The sequence below is a fragment of the Canis lupus genome, chromosome 8 (genome assembly GCF_048164855.1).
Source record: "Canis lupus baileyi chromosome 8, mCanLup2.hap1, whole genome shotgun sequence".
Taxonomy (NCBI): Eukaryota; Metazoa; Chordata; class Mammalia; order Carnivora; family Canidae; genus Canis; species Canis lupus.
Window position 1 is genome coordinate 68,095,858 of NC_132845.1, and position 17,484 is coordinate 68,113,341.

Here is a 17,484-nt window from a genome sequence, read left to right on the forward strand (position 1 = left end):
CATTCCTTATTCCTTTGGGCCAATCAGCTTTGTTGAGCCTAGTGTCAATGTGCACTTGAATTCCCATCTCCTTCATAGCAAATTCCCAGATTTCTTTGAGTGCTCAAGGAACATACTTCTTGAAACCCATTCCATGGATGCTTGTAAATGTTGACGGTATATTCTCTTGCCACTACCTCTTTGGCAGAACAGCCCTTCTTCTCACTACCCTTCTTTGAGGGAGCCATTCTGCTGGACCAAGGTTGGAAAGAACAGTAACTTTTTTTTTTTTTTTTCCTGATCACAGCAAGTGCCCTCTTTAATACCCATCACCTACCAGGCCTATCCCCTGCCCACCTCAAGCCTGAGTTTGTTCTCTATCAAGATTCACTTATGGCTTAGTTCCCTCTCTCCTTTTTTTTTCTTTTTAATATTTTATTTATTTATTCATGAGAGACACACAGAGAGGCAGAGACATAGGCAGAGGGAGAAGCAGGCTCCCTGCAGGAAGCCCAATACGGGGCTCAATCCCTGGACCCCAGGATCACACCCTGAGCAAAAGGCAGACGCTCAACCACTGAGCCACCCAGGTGTCCCTCTCCTTTTTTTCTTTACCCTCTTCCCATATGTTCATCTGTTTTCTTCCATCTTCCCTCTGTGTCTTCACACAGCATTTCCATGCACACCTGCAGATTGCCCTCTAATTATCACAGTCCCAGTCATATTGTATCAGGGCCCACCCTAATGACCTTATCTTAATTTCTAAATAAGGTCATATTCACAGATAGGACTTCATCATATCTTTTTGGAGGACACAATTCAACTCCTAACAGCAAGTACCTTGGAAAGTTAAGGAGAACTCAACAGAAATCATTAAATGAGGGGTTGCTCAGGCGAAGAGGAAGACAAGCCAGGATGGATAGGAACATAAGAGGGGAGGAGAGGTTAGGGAAGATGTTGGAGGTTTTGTAAGAAACCCTGTTAAGTCGCTGCCAGAAAGTCTACTGAAAGTCTAGGAGGAAATATATTAAAATATTAGAAGTGGTGAGATTATCAGTAACTTTCAACTTTATATTTTTTGTATGTTCCAAATTTTATAAGTACATGACTTACCCAACCAGAGAGAAATAATCATTGTTTTAAAAATAACTACCCTGCATCTATTATAATCTGCTGAGAGCTTATAATGTAGGGAAGAAAGCTAAAATGCAGGAAAGTACATATACACGGAAAAAAACATGTAACAAAACAAAAACCTAAAATAAAGGTGATGCTGACCTATAATCTGCGCTCAATAAATACTTACAAATAAACAGAATAAAAATAAAATAAAATAAACACAGACTAGAAAAGAGCACAGGCTTTTATTTCAGACAAATCTGCATTTAATCCCAACACTCTCATCTGCCAGCTAAACAGTACTGAGTTCCTCCAAAGTTCTGTTTTCTTACTTGTAGAAAGAGGATTTTAATTTCCATCTTACACTGAGCTTCGCCAGGAGTTGTGTGAGAGCATTACCGAAGAGGCCAGCACCACAGTGTGAATACTTAGCAAGTGTCTCCCAACATTTTAGGTGTGACATTAAAACCTTGCATATCCAATGTAAGAATCTGACAGATGAATACCATAATGAATACTTGAGGGCACAGACGTGGGTGGGCGAAGAACAGTAACAGCAAACGCAGGCAGAGTAAGGGAAGATCTCAACTTTCTGGTCCAGAAAAGTGAGGGGTATCGGTACTTACTGGAGAGAAGAATTACATGACTGAACAAAAGCAGAGTCTACAAATTTGTCAAATTTCAGGGACAGTGAAATAATCCTATACCAAAAGGCAACCTGGACTGCCTTATACAATAAGGGAGCAATCATCTCCTATAATAAGAAATTTCAGATTAAGGAAATTCCAATAGTCCAGCGATGCCAATGACCATGTTTTCTTCCTTTCCACTGTTACTGTGCTCTCCGCAGTTCCAAGACACCTGCTAATATCAGAAAAGGGGCTGTGTCTCCTCAAACACCTCTTCTTTAAAGCTATAAAATCTTTCCCCAGAAGCACCTTAGAAAATTTCTCATCCAGGCTCATTGGCCAGAATTGCCTCATGTGGGACTGGCTCTCCTGAAGCGCAGGGAGGGTGCCCATCAAACAGTTCAATTAGGAAGAACCAGAAGAGAAGGAGGGAAGTGGAGCAAGTGGCTGCTGGGAAGGCAACCAGTGGGGTCTGCCATCCCTGTCTATGCACAGCACACACACAGGGAGTGAACAAAACATGAAATGGAATGGACAGTACTGATGTGCTCCCTGGACCAGTATGTGGGAAGTGAGAGCAGAGGGCCAAGGGATGTATGTCTCTGGGCTGGGGTACGGGAGGAGATTCTTGGGCAAGAGAAGAACAACCTCATTTCCCACCAGTCACTGCTGGGATGACTAAAGATGCTAATGGACTCAACCAAAAAAATGGCCGGAGGCGGGAGACCAGAGGGCAAGAAAAGGTGTGGAGATGCGTGCCATCTACAGCACTGTAGAAGGAGATGTCCCCAGCCCCAGAATCTAGGAAAACCCCCACCCGGTGAAGAGCAGGCTCTTGCTTGGTAGGACTTACAGGAGAGCTTGTTAGGGGCCAAAAGCCAGCAGAACTCCAACAAATAGCCCAGATTCCTACATGGGGGGACATTTTTGAACCATCTGCAAGCCCCATGACGTCCTCCCGACACACCCCCACAGCAATCTCCAGGCTATCTCGGTTCTCAACTTCCCAGTAATGCCTCCCTGAAATGAAAACGTTTTTTCCCAAAACACAGGGTAAGTGCTGAAATCTTTCCACAAACTCTGCGTTCTTCTGAGGGTTCCTCCATCCACTAACGTAGCTCCACGCTGAAGAAAACAATGGCCAAGAACTGGCTGATGCTCCATTCTTCACGTATCTCCCATCCTGGGAGAAGACAAGTTTGGGATGAGCTGTATCCACAGCTACACTTACAGCCACTGCAGAGAAAACGAGAGCAGTGATTTATAATGCAATAGCTTACCACCAACCCTCCTCCAGAAATGCCCCTCTTCCAGCTTCAGTTCAGAACTTCTCCTAACAAGAACTGTCAAGGATGAGACTCCCCACTGCCTCTCAGCTCACCCTCAGCTGGGCCTAGCAGGCCACGAGGTGGCCTTATGCACAGTAAAATCTTCATTTCCCTTCTGCTCTAAACCACTAAGACCTAAAAACAGGAAGCTCATTATTTCATGGCCCCAAGTCTTCACAAACAGCATTAAATTGGGAGAAATGTTACCAACTTCTGCCTTGTTGAATCAGACCAGACCGAGATGGCTGATAGGCTGGGGCTTTGCACTGAGACATGGAGGTGGCACTGTTGACAAGTTTTCCCCTCAATGCTCGCTGGGCATCTCCACAGGCACATAACAGATCACTCAAAACGCAACTCACTATCCTAAGTCCCCTCCCATCCTCTTAGAACTCCTAGCCCTTACATGCAGATATCTTGTCTTCTGTATTCTCCGAGCTATAAGAGCACTACCTCCACCTAAACACTTACACTTTGAAATCTTAAGGTTCTCTGACTCCTCTTTCCCTCTGACCCTGGATAGCTTATTCATCACCAAGTCCTATCAATTTCACCTCTGAAATACCACTCAAGTTCTTTGCCTCCTCTCCATCCCATTGCCACCATCTTCATTCAGTTTCAACATCCTCCACTTGAACTGTGTCTCTAGTTTCCTCCCTGGCCTCCCTGCCTCCCAAAGCTCTTTCCTCCCAGACTCTCCATGTCTCTCCAGTTTATTGAATTTTTTTAAAGATTTTATTTATGTATTCATGAGAGAGGCAGAGACACAGGCAGAGGGAGAAGCAGGCTCCCATCACTGAGCCACCCAGGTGTCCCAAGAGTTTTTTTTTTTTTTTAATTGGGAATGGATGTTAGATTTTGACAAATGCTTTTTCTACATCTACTGAGGTGTTCATATAGTTTTCCTTTTTTTTTTTTTTTTTTAGTTTGGTAATGTGGTGAATTACACTGATTTTTCAAATGTTAAACCAATCTTGCTTTTCTAGAAAAAAACCCATTTGGTTGTGATGCATTATGTGTAAATATGTAGATAGGTTCAAATTGCTAAAATTATCTTCAGAATTCTTCTGTGTCCATGAGGGACACTTATCTATCGCCCTTTTCTCTCATAATCTCTTTGTCTGATCTGGGTATCCTGATAATGCAGGCCAGGTAGAATGAATTGGGCATTCTTCCCTCTTCAGTTTTTTTTGTTCAGAGCTCATGTAGAATGGAGAATTCTTTCTTTTCTTTTCTTTTTTTTTTGAAATTTCTTTCTTAAGTATTTGGTGAATTCAGAGAAATGGAACATCATCCTTTTTTTCCATTGTTAAGTACCATGTTCTTTTTTTTTCCTCTTCTTGCATCAAAATGTTCTCTTTACACTGGTTTAGGTATAGTTTCCCTCATATTTCTTGTGCTTAGGGCTTGTGAACTTACTGGATCTATAGACTTATGGTACTTACCAAATTTGGAAAATTTGGAGCTATTTCTTCAGATATTTTTCCTGTCTCATCCCCATCCCACTCATTTCTTCAGGAATCCCACTTACCACACATAAGGCTGCATAAGATTATCCCCCAGCTCACCAACACTCTTTTCATGGCTTAAGGTTTTTTCCTGTGTGTTTCATTTTGTAGTTTCCACTGATGCACCTTCAAATTCACTAACCATTTTTTCTGCAACATCTCATCACCTGTTAATCCCAATCAATGTATTAGTCTCAATCACTGTAGTTTATCTCCAGAGGTTTGACTTGGGATTTTTTAGATCTCCCACGTCTCCAAATACTTCTTTATGGGATAGCAATAATAACTATATTAAAGTCCTTCTGTGCTTATGCTAACATTTGGGTCAATCCTAGGTCAGTTTCAATTATTCTCACTATGGGTCATGCTTTCCTACCTTTTTGCATCCCCAGTAATCTTTGATTGGATGCCAGACATTGTAAATATACATTGTTAGGTGCTCGTTTTTAAAATTTTTCTTGAGCTTTGTCCTGGGATGCAGTTACTTTGAAATAATTTGATCCTTTTGGATCTAGTATTCACGATTTATAAGGTGGGTCCAAAGCAGTGCCCAGTGTAGGGTTAATTATTCACCACTAAGGAGGCAAGACTTTCCCAGGAATTAAGAGTCTTCTAGTTTCCCAGGAATTAAGAGTCTTCTAGTATGGCTGCTAGGAACAGGCTTTGTTTAGGCCTTGTGGGAGCACCAGGAACTATTCCTTCTAATCATTTTTTGAAACGTCCTTGCTCAGTCTAAGATAGTTCTTCAAAATCATTTGCTGGTCAGTGGTCATTACTCTGCTGAAAATTCAGGGGGCACCTCTGTAGATCATCGCCCTCTGGATGGCTCTCTCCTCGCCAGTCTTCTGCAAGCTCTCACTGCTTTGTTCTCCCTGGACGCCGTTCCATTCCTCAACCTGGCTCCACCTCCCCTACCACTCCCTGTGATGGCCTGGAAGCTCTCTTAAGGCTGGAGGCTGGAGAAAATCATACAGTTCATTTCATTTGTTTCACATTTCTTTGTCCTGTACTGCTTGATATCCAGGTTTGGGAAAATGGTTGTTTCATATACTGTGTCTGTTTTATTTTTGTTTTTTTAGTTAGCTAAGTTTCAGGCTAAAGAGTAAATCCAGTCCCCAATACGTCATCTTAGCTGGAAGTAGACATCCACCATATGGTTCTTCATCAGGGATGTGGATGTGCCTGTGTAGCTTTTACAACACCCACACGCCTTGGCACTTCCCTGGAGATCCAATAAGTTTATCTTCAGACTTTCCTGTACTCACCATCTCAACCAGCTCCTGCCTTTCCCCACAATGCACCTTATGGCTTAGTCACATTGGATACCCTCCTCTCCACTTTCTCCACACCTTAGCTCATGCTGCTCCCTCTACTTACAAGAGTGTACCTCCATTTTCCACTTGACAAACACCTATTCATCCCTCAAATCTCAGAATAATGTCACCTCTGTATGAAAACTCCCCACTTCCCCTGCAACAGAGTTCTTTCTCTGACTTCCATATTTTATTTATACCATGATAAACAGTAGATCCCACAATGGCACAGTAAGTGATAGGAGTCTGTCTTTCTAGTTTGCTTAAATTCTTAGAATCAGTCTTTTCCTTTTTGTATCACAAACACCTTACAACACAGGGTAACATGTTAAGTGAATGCTTCTTGAATGAAGCATATACCCATGTATTCTAGTTACCACCATTCCTCATGACCCTCTTGCTGGCTGCATGTTCTGTTTCCTCTCTTTTCTAGATTTTTCTCATTGCTTATTCTCTTATTTTAAAGATTTCTGGGAGCTCCAACCATGCTTACCTTGGAATTGCTTCAGCATTTCCTTCATCATTGGTATCTGGCACACAGTCTTCATCTTTAGAATTTCAGGGGAATAGTTCACATCCTGGTTCTCACTCCTAAGGAAGGCATAGAAGCCTGCTCTTCTTCAGAGAAAACTCGGGCAGCCAAGGCCCCAACTCCCACTGAAGGTTCCAAGCCCAAAGCTCAGATCACTGCTCTCCCACCCGCCCCTTGTGAAAGTTAGTGGTAGAACTCCTCCACCCAGACTCTCAAGGTGTACCCACACCAATCTATGGAGCCCAGGCCTATTTCCCCCCGACTCAGGCCACCATGAGAAAGCAGCAGCTCATACCTGTTCAACACATCTTTTGGATTCTGTGAAGAGAATAAAAATATAATTAAGTTACATCCCCTCCTCTTGAGATCTAGTACTCAACTCTATGAGTGGACACTTTTCTGTCAGTAACTTTTGTTAATGTCACATATAACCTCATGCTGCCAAAACGAATGCATTGAACACATGGTGTCTTTTTTCTCACATGACCTCTCTGCACTGTTTCGACATTATTAACCAATCCCTTCCTTGAAACTATTCTTTTTCCTTTGGCATCATGATGCTAACTCTCTCCTGGCTTTTGCCTACTTCTCCATCTATTCTCTTTCAACCACAGACAGTAACAAGTGTTGGTGAGGATGTCGTGGGAATACAAAATGATACAGCCACACTGGAAAACAGTTTGGCAGTGTAACAAATTAAATATAAATACATGATACAACCCAGCAATTCTGCTCCTACCATCTACCCAAGAGAAATAAATGCATATGTCCACACAAAGAATGGCAGGTGAATGTTCACGGTAGTATCATTCATAATAGCCAAAAGTGGAAACAACCCAATGTCCATCAATTGGTGAACAATCAACAAAATGTGGTATATACTATAATAAAATACTATTCAGGAATAAAAAAAGGAATACAAATATAATACTAATAAATGCTACAACATGAATGATCCTCAAAGACATTATAAATAAAAGATTCCATAGACAAAAAACTACACACTGTATGACTCTGTTTATATATTTAGAAAAGGGTACTCTATGGAGTCATAAAGTAGGTTGTCTGAGATTGGAAGTAGGAACAGAGATTAACTATAAACAAGCACAAAGTAGGCTGCATGGGTGGCTCAATCAGTTAAGCATCTGCCTTCTGCTCAGGTCATGATTCTGGTGTCCTGGGATAGAGCTTCACATAGGCTCCCTGTTCAGCAGGGCTCCCTGCTCCCTCTCCCTCTGTTTCTCTCTCCCTCTCTCAAATAAATAAATAAATAAAAATCTTTTTTTTTTTTTTTTTTTTTTTTTTTTTATGATAGGCACACAGTGAGAGAGAGAGAGAGGCAGAGACACAGGCAGAGGGAGAAGCAGGCTCCATGCACCGGGAGCCCGACGTGGGATTCGATCCCGGGTCTCCAGAATCACGCCCTGGGCCAAAGGCAGGCGCTAAACCGCTGCGCCACCCAGGGATCCCAATAAAAATCTTTTAAAAATAAAAAATAAACAAGCACAGAGTGATCTTATTGGGGTGTTTGAAATACTCTAAAACTGGACTTTGGTAAGGTTTCCACAACTTGGTAAAGTTGTAAAAAATCACTTATTTAATTATAAAAAGTACACTTAAAGGGGATGAATTACAAGGTATGTACATTATACCTCAAGAAAGCTTTAAAAAAAAAGTATGAGAATGGTTAATTGCCACATGAAAAAATACTCAACCTCATTAGGCATTAGGGAAATGCATCTACCTTTTCTGGGGGAGAGAAAGGGTGCTGACTGAGGACCTGAGATAACATTACACATCATCCAGGATGGCCAAAATTAAAGAACTGACGATTTTAAGAACTGCCTAGTATAGAGAGCAACTGGATCTCTCACATATTGCAAGTCACAATGTAAACTGGTGCAACCACTTTGGAAAATAGTTTGTTATAGCAAAGCTGAACCAACATATATGCCCTGTGACTAGGAATTGCTTTCAAAGATACACAACTGGTAGAAATGTGGACATACGTGCATCAAAAAGTCATGTTCATAACTTGCTTTTTTAATTAACAGTAAAAACTTTTAGAAACAACCCAAATTTTGCTAACAGTAAAATGAATAGTAGATTTTGGTATATTAATACAATGGAATACTATACAGCAGGGTTTTTCAACCTTGGCACTATTAACATTTTGGGCTGGATAAATCTTTGCTGGGAGCTGGATGGGAGGCATGTTCTGTGCATTATAGGATGCTTAGGAGCATCTACGGCCTCTACATACCAGATGTTGGTAGGAGTCCCCACCCCCCCCCCAAGTTGTGACAACCAAAAATGTCTCCAGCACTGCCCTGAAGGAGCAAAATCACTCCTGGTTGGGAAATACTACACAGTGAGGAAACAAATTGCCATCTACAGTGACATGGGTTAATTTCACAACATAATGGTAAGCAAAAGCAGCACATACTGAAACTCTTATTCAAAAACAGGCAAAATGAAACCATGTGAGAAGTCTGGAGGAAGAGCACCCTCACAGAGAAGCATAGGGGTGGAGGGCAGGGCATCTGGCAGGCTACTCGTGTTCTATTACTTGACTAGGCTGGTGGTTTCATGGATGGATCCCTTGGTGATAATCTGTCAAGTTTATGATTTATACATTTTTCTCTACAGATATTATACTTAAAATGTTTTTAAACATGTTTATTGTATTACGACAATAAAATCAAGGCTGTCTGAATCTGTGGACACAATACTTAAAGGTGAAAATATAGCTTAAAAACATTTACCAGCAAATGAAAGGGTCAATGTAGATAAGCTAAGCAGGCCAGCTTCAGAGGCTGAGAAAGAGCTAGAGCTATGGAGCAAACCCAAGAACTAATAAAATAATAATAAAAACAAGAATTTCAGGTATTAATGATTAAACTGCAGCATTACTTATAGTGGTAATAGTGCTAGGGCAACTTGGATTTCTATCACTGGAAGAAGGAACTGGCAAAGTGTGGTAGATGGACATGTAAACCCAATGTATATATGACAACAGGAATGGATCTTAGAAACATAGTGTCTAAGGAAAAAAGCAAGAGATCCAATGCAACAAGATTAAATTGTTGCATAAATTAAAAATACGTAAACCAAAGCAATACTGTGTATTATACAAGAACACATTCAAATAAAAAGACAAAAATTAGGTACAACAGTATAGTTTTTATGATGTTCCTATAGTTTTTTTGTTTGTTTGTTTTGTTTTGTTTTGTGTCTATAATTCTAAGAATGGAATTAACTAATGGGCTAAAAATTAAGGAATAAAGGAATAAATACATAGATGGGTGAAAGAATTGGTAAAATAAGTTCTCTTAGACCCTGAGACTCTATCATCTAGTTCTATCTTCTTTAATCATTTCCCTACCTTGCCCTTATATCGGCTGATATATTTTTGGTAAGCATTCTGCTCGTTCATGTGTACCTATGAGGTTTCAGATTCTGAGTAGATATTAAACCTATATTGAAAAAAAAATGTTTACATGTGTTATCCTAGAGTATATGTTTGGATATGTAACTGGAACTTCACAGCTCAGGCAAGTTACAAAAGTTCTAGACAATTCTTGGAAATCATTACACTTAGATGACATATAACACCCTGCTAGTGATTTCTTGCTGAAAATAACTGGTGAGTGGGTCCATGTGTCTCTCTTTCTTAAAGGTAGAACATTGTCTCCTAATGAGAGAGAAAAAAAAAGTAATCATAGACTGAAGGGTCCTTCAACAGTTCTTTCCTCTTCAGAGACATCATATGGAGAAAGGAGAGGTTCTGAGGGATCTAAGACCAAAGGTGAATTATCTCAGCAGTAAAAAAAGAAGATGGTCACAAATGTTGAATCCTATCTGAAAACTGAAATAGTTATAAGGACACTTGACCTGCCGAGGATATAAAGATTAACTCCAAGGAAGGACTACTGATAATAAACTGGCTTAATATCCCAAATCTAAGTGTTAATGAATTACTTTTTACTTTCTTTTTTTTTTTTTTTTAGTAGGCTCCACACCCAATGTGGGGCTTGAACTCCCAACCTTAAGAGTCACATGCTCTACTGACTGAACCAGCCAGACACCCGAGTGCTAATGAATTAGAATTATAACCTTTTAAAGGTTGCCAGATATTAGAAATTATTTAAATGAATATACCAAAAATAAATAAATTAATTAACAAAATAATAAATGAATATATCAATCAAAATCTGGAGCTAAGAGCAAAGATATTGTCAAGCTATGATAGAATGATTAAAAATTAGTAAGAAAAATTTATCTTAAAATCTGTTGACACAGTTATCTACTTTGTGATTTTAGGGTTTTTTTGCTTTACTATTTTAACAAAGAATTATAAATGTACACAAAAAGGGTGCCTGGGTGGCTCAGTCAGTTAAGCATCTGCCTTTGGCTCAGGTCATGATCCCAGGATCCTGGGATCAAGCCCCACGTTGAGCTCCCTGCTCATCCGGGAGTCTGCTTCTCTCTCTTCCTGTCTGCTGCTCCCTCTGCTTGTGCTCTCTCTGTCAAATAAAGAATTAAAATCTTAAATAAAAAATAAATGTATAAATAAGATGAATGAAAAGTCTTAGATGTGCCTCAGATCCTACGCAAACTATTAGACCAAGTGAATGTAGGCATCTCATAATACCTGAGCTCAGCATACCTTTCATGTTAATTTCCTTTGCAAGGTAAATCTTCAACTCTTTAATTGTACAATGACAGTAGTAATGCAATTATCAACAGTGAGAATACACTTCTATTAAACCCACTCACCAGGAAAGACATTCTGCTCTAAAGACCAGGGCAGCTGGGCGAGCAATGTTAACCAAACCCTCCCCTGTCTCACCTGAAGCAACACGAGGGTGGAGCTCTGGCTCTTCTCTCTGATCTCTAAGATGAGCTGCTTCAAGGAAGTGATTATCTGATGGAGCTTTAACATGTTCTCATCATGTTTCTTATTCATCTCTTCTTCTTCCTCACTTAGTCTCTGAAGAAATTGTTGTTCTTCTTCAGTCAGGAAGAGGTGCAGTTTTGCAAACTCCACGCTGAGTCTCATTCGCTGACTCTTCACCTTTTCCTAGAGCCACATGAGATTCATTCAGTCCTTATTCTGTCTGGCCTGCTCCTCAGTTCCATGCATGCGACTCCCCAACCATCCCTGGCGCTTGCATCCTAATCACTCCTCCAGAAAGCTCCTGCCCGCCCTCTGCAAGTTTCTGCTAATCTATTTATACCCTACTTGGCATCTTTGGACTGGCCTGTATAGTATTAGTTCATTCTTTGTAACCTTTGAGTCTCTACTGCTGGTGGCAATGCCTTATTTGTATACCTTGTAAACTAAAATACACTTTTGCATCTCTTCGTTGGTTTAGCCTCCAGAACACCTACAATTTAGTTTCGTTAAAACTTTAGGTGGGCATGTATGCATGCACCTCGTGCCTCCCAACTAGACTAGTATCTCTGAAAGCAAAGCCAATTTCCTTTCCACAGTGCCGTGGACCCAAACCAACTACAACCTAGGGAGTATACTTAGGAAAAAGTGGGAAGGAGAAAACATTTCCTTAGAGACATGGGGATGAAGTATGTGAAACTCCCATCGCCCAAAGCCACAGGTCAGCAGAGACAGACACTTTCTGTTCTATCACTTTATCTTCAGGAAGACTCACAACTCTTCCCAACAATACCAAAGGGCCCCAGGGGCAAGAAATGCCCAACAGCTTCTGCTATTACCTTCCACTCAGCAGCATTCTTCACTTCCATGTCCTGTAAATGCATGGCTTTCTTTATCTTGTCCTTCAGACTACACTGAGTCTTACAAAGCTTGTCCTGCCGGCAGAAACACATATCAGAGAAATCATCTCCCCCAGCATCCTGACTGTTCAAGAGCTAAAACTCACCTAATACAAACAGGAAATGAAATTGAGAAAATGTGGAAGACAGTTACAGACTTAGGCATAAAAAGTATTCTGGTCTGAAATCTTCCTAACACTATATAGAGTCTGCCTACTAAGCTGGCAAAAAATGAAAACTATTAGAGGATTAATAAATATCTAATATTGGCAAGGGAGGCCTCTGACACTATAATAGTATGAGATTTTTGTAAAAAGTTGCCATCTTAATTTTTTTTTTTTATTTATTTATGATAGTCACACAGAGAGAGAGAGAGAGAGAGAGAGGCAGAGACACAGGCAGAGGGAGAAGCAGGCTCCATGCACCAGGAGCCCGACGTGGGATTCGATCCCGGGTCTCCAGGATCGCGCCCTGGGCCAAAGGCAGGCGCTAAACCGCTGCGCCACCCAGGGATCCCAAAAGTTGCCATCTTTTTGAAGGGCAACCAGCAGGATTTAGAATCATTTAAAATGTGCATAATCCTACTTCCAATAATCTGTCCAAAGAAACACTGGTAAAAATAATCAGTATGTATAGGAACATGCATTGCAGCATTATTCATTATCCATCAATGGGGAATTATGAAATAAATTATGGCATATTGATACTCTATACCACTCTCAGGCAGCTCTCTATATACTGACATGCTATCTTTTTTTTTTTTTTTGGTATATTTTTTATTGGAGTTCGACCTGCCAAGATATAACACCCAGTGCTCATCCCATTAAGGCTGATGCTATGCTATCTTATGTTAAAAAAACAAAACAAAACAAAACTAAGCTGCAAGACAATAGTATCATAGAAATCTGTATTTATCTTTTTAAGATTTATTTATTTGAGAGAGAGGGGGCATGTGTGAGCAGGGAAAGAAGCAGAGGGAAAGAAGGGCATGCAGACGCCCTACTGAGCATGGAGCCCTCCACCCTGCTCAATGCCACTATCAGGAGACCATGACTTGAAATGAAATCAAGAGCCAGACGCTCAACCAATGATTGAGCCACTCAAGTGCCCCTATGTGTGTGTGTGTTTGTATTTAAATAGAAATGTGGAAAAATATATATCTAATTATTATTAACCCTGGTTATTTCTGGGGAATAGAAATGGCTTGGAAATTGGGGCAAAGGAGGACTAAAATTTTTATAAATTTGTTTTGTTTGATTTTCTACAAAAGGCATATACCATTTTGTAATTTAAAAACCTGAGGGAGCTTTAAAAAATAAAAGGAATTAACCAAATGGGCTATGGAGGGGCAGCACCCGGAAGACAGAAGCAGGCAGGTTCAAGGCGTGCACACACAGGAGGAAAACCAGCAGGAACTGGCTACCAAAGGGCTGCAGGAGAAAGGAGTCCAGATTCAGCCCCTGGGTTCCGGCTTGACCCCTAGGACTGTGGGCTATTTACCAAATTAGGTAATACGGGGAAATGAGTGGTGTGTAAATAGAAGGTGAAAAATTATATTCAACTTGAATAAACTGAGTTTGAGCTGTGTGCGGGACATCCGAATCGGTACAGTTAGCAGTTAAGGGTCAAGAAAGAGATCTAAGGGGCGCCTGGGTGGCTCAGTCAGTGAAGTGCCTGCCTTTGGCTCAGGTCATGATCCTGGAGTGCTGGGATCGAGTCCTGCATGGGGCTCCCTGCTCAATGGGGAGTCTGCTTCTCCCTCTCTCTCTGCTCCTCTCCCTTTCGTGTATGTCCACAAAAAGACCTGTATGAGAATATATCAGCTTCATTCATAAGAGCTAAAAACTGGGAACAGCCCAGGTATGCAGTGATTGAAAGATAAACTGTGGTATGTTCATATAACAGAATATGACTCAGTAGCAAAAAGTTACAGGCTACTGATCACACAAAATGGGTGAATATCAAACTAATGCTGAGCAAAAGGAGCCTATATAGAGGAGTACAGACAATATTATTCCATTTATATGAAGTTCCAGAACAACAGGCTAAACTAATCTTCAGTGGAAAAAATTAGAACTGTGGTTGCGTGGGGGGGGGGGGGAGCAGAGATTAACTGGGAAAGAGGGTGGAGGAGCTTTCTGGGGTGATGATATGGTCTTTTATTGATATATATATATATGATTTTATTCATTTATTTATTTATTTATTTAATTCATAAGAGACACACAGAGAGAGAGAGAGAGAAAGGCAGAGACACAGGCAGAAGAAACAGGCTCCATACAGGGAGCCTGATGTGGAACTCGATCCCGGGTCTCCAGGATCACACCCTGGACTGCAGGCAGCGCTAAATTGTTGTGCCACTGGGGCTGCCCTATGTATATAAGATTTTATTTTTAAGTAATTTCCAATGTGGGGCTCGAGCTTACAACCCCAAGATCAAGAGTCACATCTTACACCAACTGAGCCAGTCAGGCACCCCGGTATCATTCTTTATCTTGAGGATTTAAGGTGCCCAGTGTGTGCATTTGTCAAAGCTCAGCAAACATATACTAAAGATGTGCATATTTAATTGTATTGTTACTTCAAAAAACACCACAAACATTAAGTGTGGTAGACAGTATGCATGCTAAAGTACAGGAGGAAGTCTGCAATTAATTTTAAATGCCTCAAAAGGAAATAGGAATTGATGGATGCAGAGAAAAGACAGATGAATAGACAAGTGATAAATGGAGTAAAATGCTAGTGGCAGAATGTAGATGCGGGTATACTTGTGTTACTATAAAATTCCTCCAACTTTCACATTTGCTTGGAACTTGCATATTAAAATGTTGAGAGGGGATGAGATTAGGTTGTAAAGGGATTTATATAGTTCTGTTATACATCACAAAATCACCTATGCTATTTTCTAATACAACACTTTCTAACCTTATGTAATCTATTTATCATCCCTAATTGTTAACTTAAATAGGCATATAACCTGCTATTTGGGAAGCTATTTCAAATAATTGTATTCATTTATCAATTATGTAACTGCTATTTTGTGATTACTATCAAATTTGATGTACATGGGAGGTCCGTAATCAGATCAGTCGTTTTGAATATGACCAAGAATTTTTTAAGTTTTCATTTTTGTTTAATAATGAAAAAAAAAACTTTTAAATAGCATTTTTCAGTTTTTTTTAAAAAAAACCCTTAACAATTCCAGCATGCACGAATTATCCTGTATCATTGGTTCTATTCCAAGACTGAATCCTGCCACAGCTGGAATATGAACAGCCTCCCCCCACTCCCCCAAATAAAAATAAGAATTCCAGGATTAGAAAACTCGTCCCCTGCAATAACAGAAACTGCCACGAAGTGGCAGGAGAGCAACACCAAGAAGTTCTTCAACCCAAATTCCAAGCGTCCTCCCTCCCTCTACTCTCCAGAAATACTGAGCAACTTCCAGTCCTCTTAGATTCATCACAAGCCATTCCAAGCCACCACACAGTTAAATATGCTGTTCCCTTCGCCTGAATATCCTCTCCCCTATGTATTGTACTCACCCTCCAAGAGTGAGTTTCTGTTCAACTTGGTGAAACCATTTCCCACTCTTCCCTGATCAACCTCAGACCTTTGATCCACTTGATACAAACTGGGGTAACTCATTCACACACTGAAATTTTTGGTCTACACGCTGCTGTCCCCTAAAAGACAAGGTCTATGTCTTTCTTATCCGTTTATGTCCAGATCCTAGAACAACACCTGGCATATAGTAAGCATAAATAAATGTTACTGGGTGAAGGAATGGATGTATACTTTGTAGTGCCACTTGGCATATCTCCTGTTTGTAATCAATTGATAAAACTGTACAGCATTTTATAGTTTACAAAACACTTGTTTCATTCAACCCACATATTCAAGCAGTACTTACTAGATACCAAATCTGTTGGGAGACCACTGGAGTTACAGCATAGAAGGATATAGGACTACTCTGGAAAGGATGATCAAGGAAAGTCTTCAAGCTAAAAGCTAAAAAGATGTAAAGGGCGGAAGGTGGAGGTAAGAGAAAGAGAACAGGCTTGAAACAAAAGCAAAAAGGCAGTGTGGCTGGAGCAGAATTAAGATAAACTGATTGATCCAACTGAAACTCCTTAACCCATAAAATTGGCAGGACACATAATCCTCAAATTCAAACATTTAAGTGATTTTTCCCAAATGATGAAAGAAAGATCGTAACATACCCCCGCCTCATCATTCCAAGCCTGGCTTTTCCCAAAACATCAGTTGTCTGTTAACACCTGTAGCTATACATCTGCACTGTCCAATACAATACCCATTAGCCAGGTGAGCACCCAAAATGTGGACAGTCAACATAAACACAGACTGCAAAGGCCTATTATGAAAAACAAAAGTAAAATATCTTAACGATAATTTTCCATAGCGATTACTGTTGAATAACAGTCTGGATAATTGGGTTCAATAAAGTATATTATTAAAATTAGCACCACCCGTTTCTTTTTACCACTAGGAAAGTTTTATTATAAACGTGGCTCGCATCCTGGTTCTATAGGGCGACACTGACCTACACCCTCCCGGTATGACTGTCTTCAACTAGAAGCTCCCAGGGGCCAGTACCTTGAAAATTCTCCGCAGACCCTCCCCATCCCAGTTTCAAGCCCAGCTCTGCGATCGGTCAATCGCTTTAAATTTGCACCCGGGGGCGGGAGGGGGTCGTCCTTATTCAGCGGGAATAGCGGCCACCTGGCGGGTCTCGAGGTCAACGTAAGCGTTCCCGAGACTACCGCAGCCCCGCCACGGCCGGCTCACCCGGTAGCTGCCGAAGGCCTCGTCGATGGGCGCCATGGTGTGCGCCTGGTGCTCCTGGGACTCCCTGCACACCAAGCACACGGGCCGCTGGTCTTCCTCGCAGAAGAGCCGCAGCGCTTCCCGGTGGCGGCCGCACTGGCCGGGGGGCACGGGGCCCTGGCGGCGGCGCCGCGTCTTCTCCGTCAGCCGGGCCAGGGCCCAGTTGGGCCGCAGCGAGGCGGGCGGCGACAGATGGCGGCACTCGGGGCAGGGGAACGAGCCACCGCCCGGCGCCCAGCTGCGGTGCAGGCAGCCGCGGCAGAAGTTGTGGCCGCACTCGATGGACACCGGCTCCTCGAAATAGTCCAGGCAGATGGAGCAAGTCAGGTCCTCCTGCAGGTCCTCGGCTTCCATGTCGCCTCTCTGTCCCGGGGTCGGGCTCTGTGTCGGACGCCGGGGGCGGGCGCGGGCGCGACCGGCTGGCTGCGGGCG

At 41.6% G+C, this 17,484-nt stretch overlaps 1 protein-coding gene across 1 annotated transcript; it reads right to left on the reverse strand.

Annotated features, from left to right (window-relative positions):
• Positions 1-1,324: 1,324 nt before the first annotated feature.
• Positions 1,325-17,484, reverse strand: TRIM4 (tripartite motif containing 4). Its single transcript, XM_072837118.1, has 6 exons — positions 17,014-17,484; positions 12,145-12,240; positions 11,261-11,491; positions 6,704-6,726; positions 6,370-6,467; positions 1,325-2,963 (listed from the first exon to the last, which is right to left on the reverse strand). The coding sequence occupies exons 1-6, from the start codon at positions 17,404-17,406 to the stop codon at positions 2,377-2,379; spliced, it is 1,428 nt and encodes a 475-aa protein (XP_072693219.1). The 5' UTR covers positions 17,407-17,484; the 3' UTR covers positions 1,325-2,376.

Excerpts from the sequence above, each read along its gene's own strand:
- TRIM4 (XM_072837118.1), bottom strand. The coding sequence starts at position 17,406 with ATGGAAGCCGAGGACCTGCAGGAGGACCTGACTTGCTCCATCTGCCTG. Across the intron at positions 12,241-17,013 it reads AGGCCTTCGGCAGCTACCGG|GACAAGCTTTGTAAGACTCA; the intron begins GTGAGCCGGCCG and ends TTCTGCCGGCAG. Across the intron at positions 6,727-11,260 it reads CCACCCTCGTGTTGCTTCAG|AATCCAAAAGATGTGTTGAA; the intron begins GTGAGACAGGGG and ends TTCTCTTCACAG.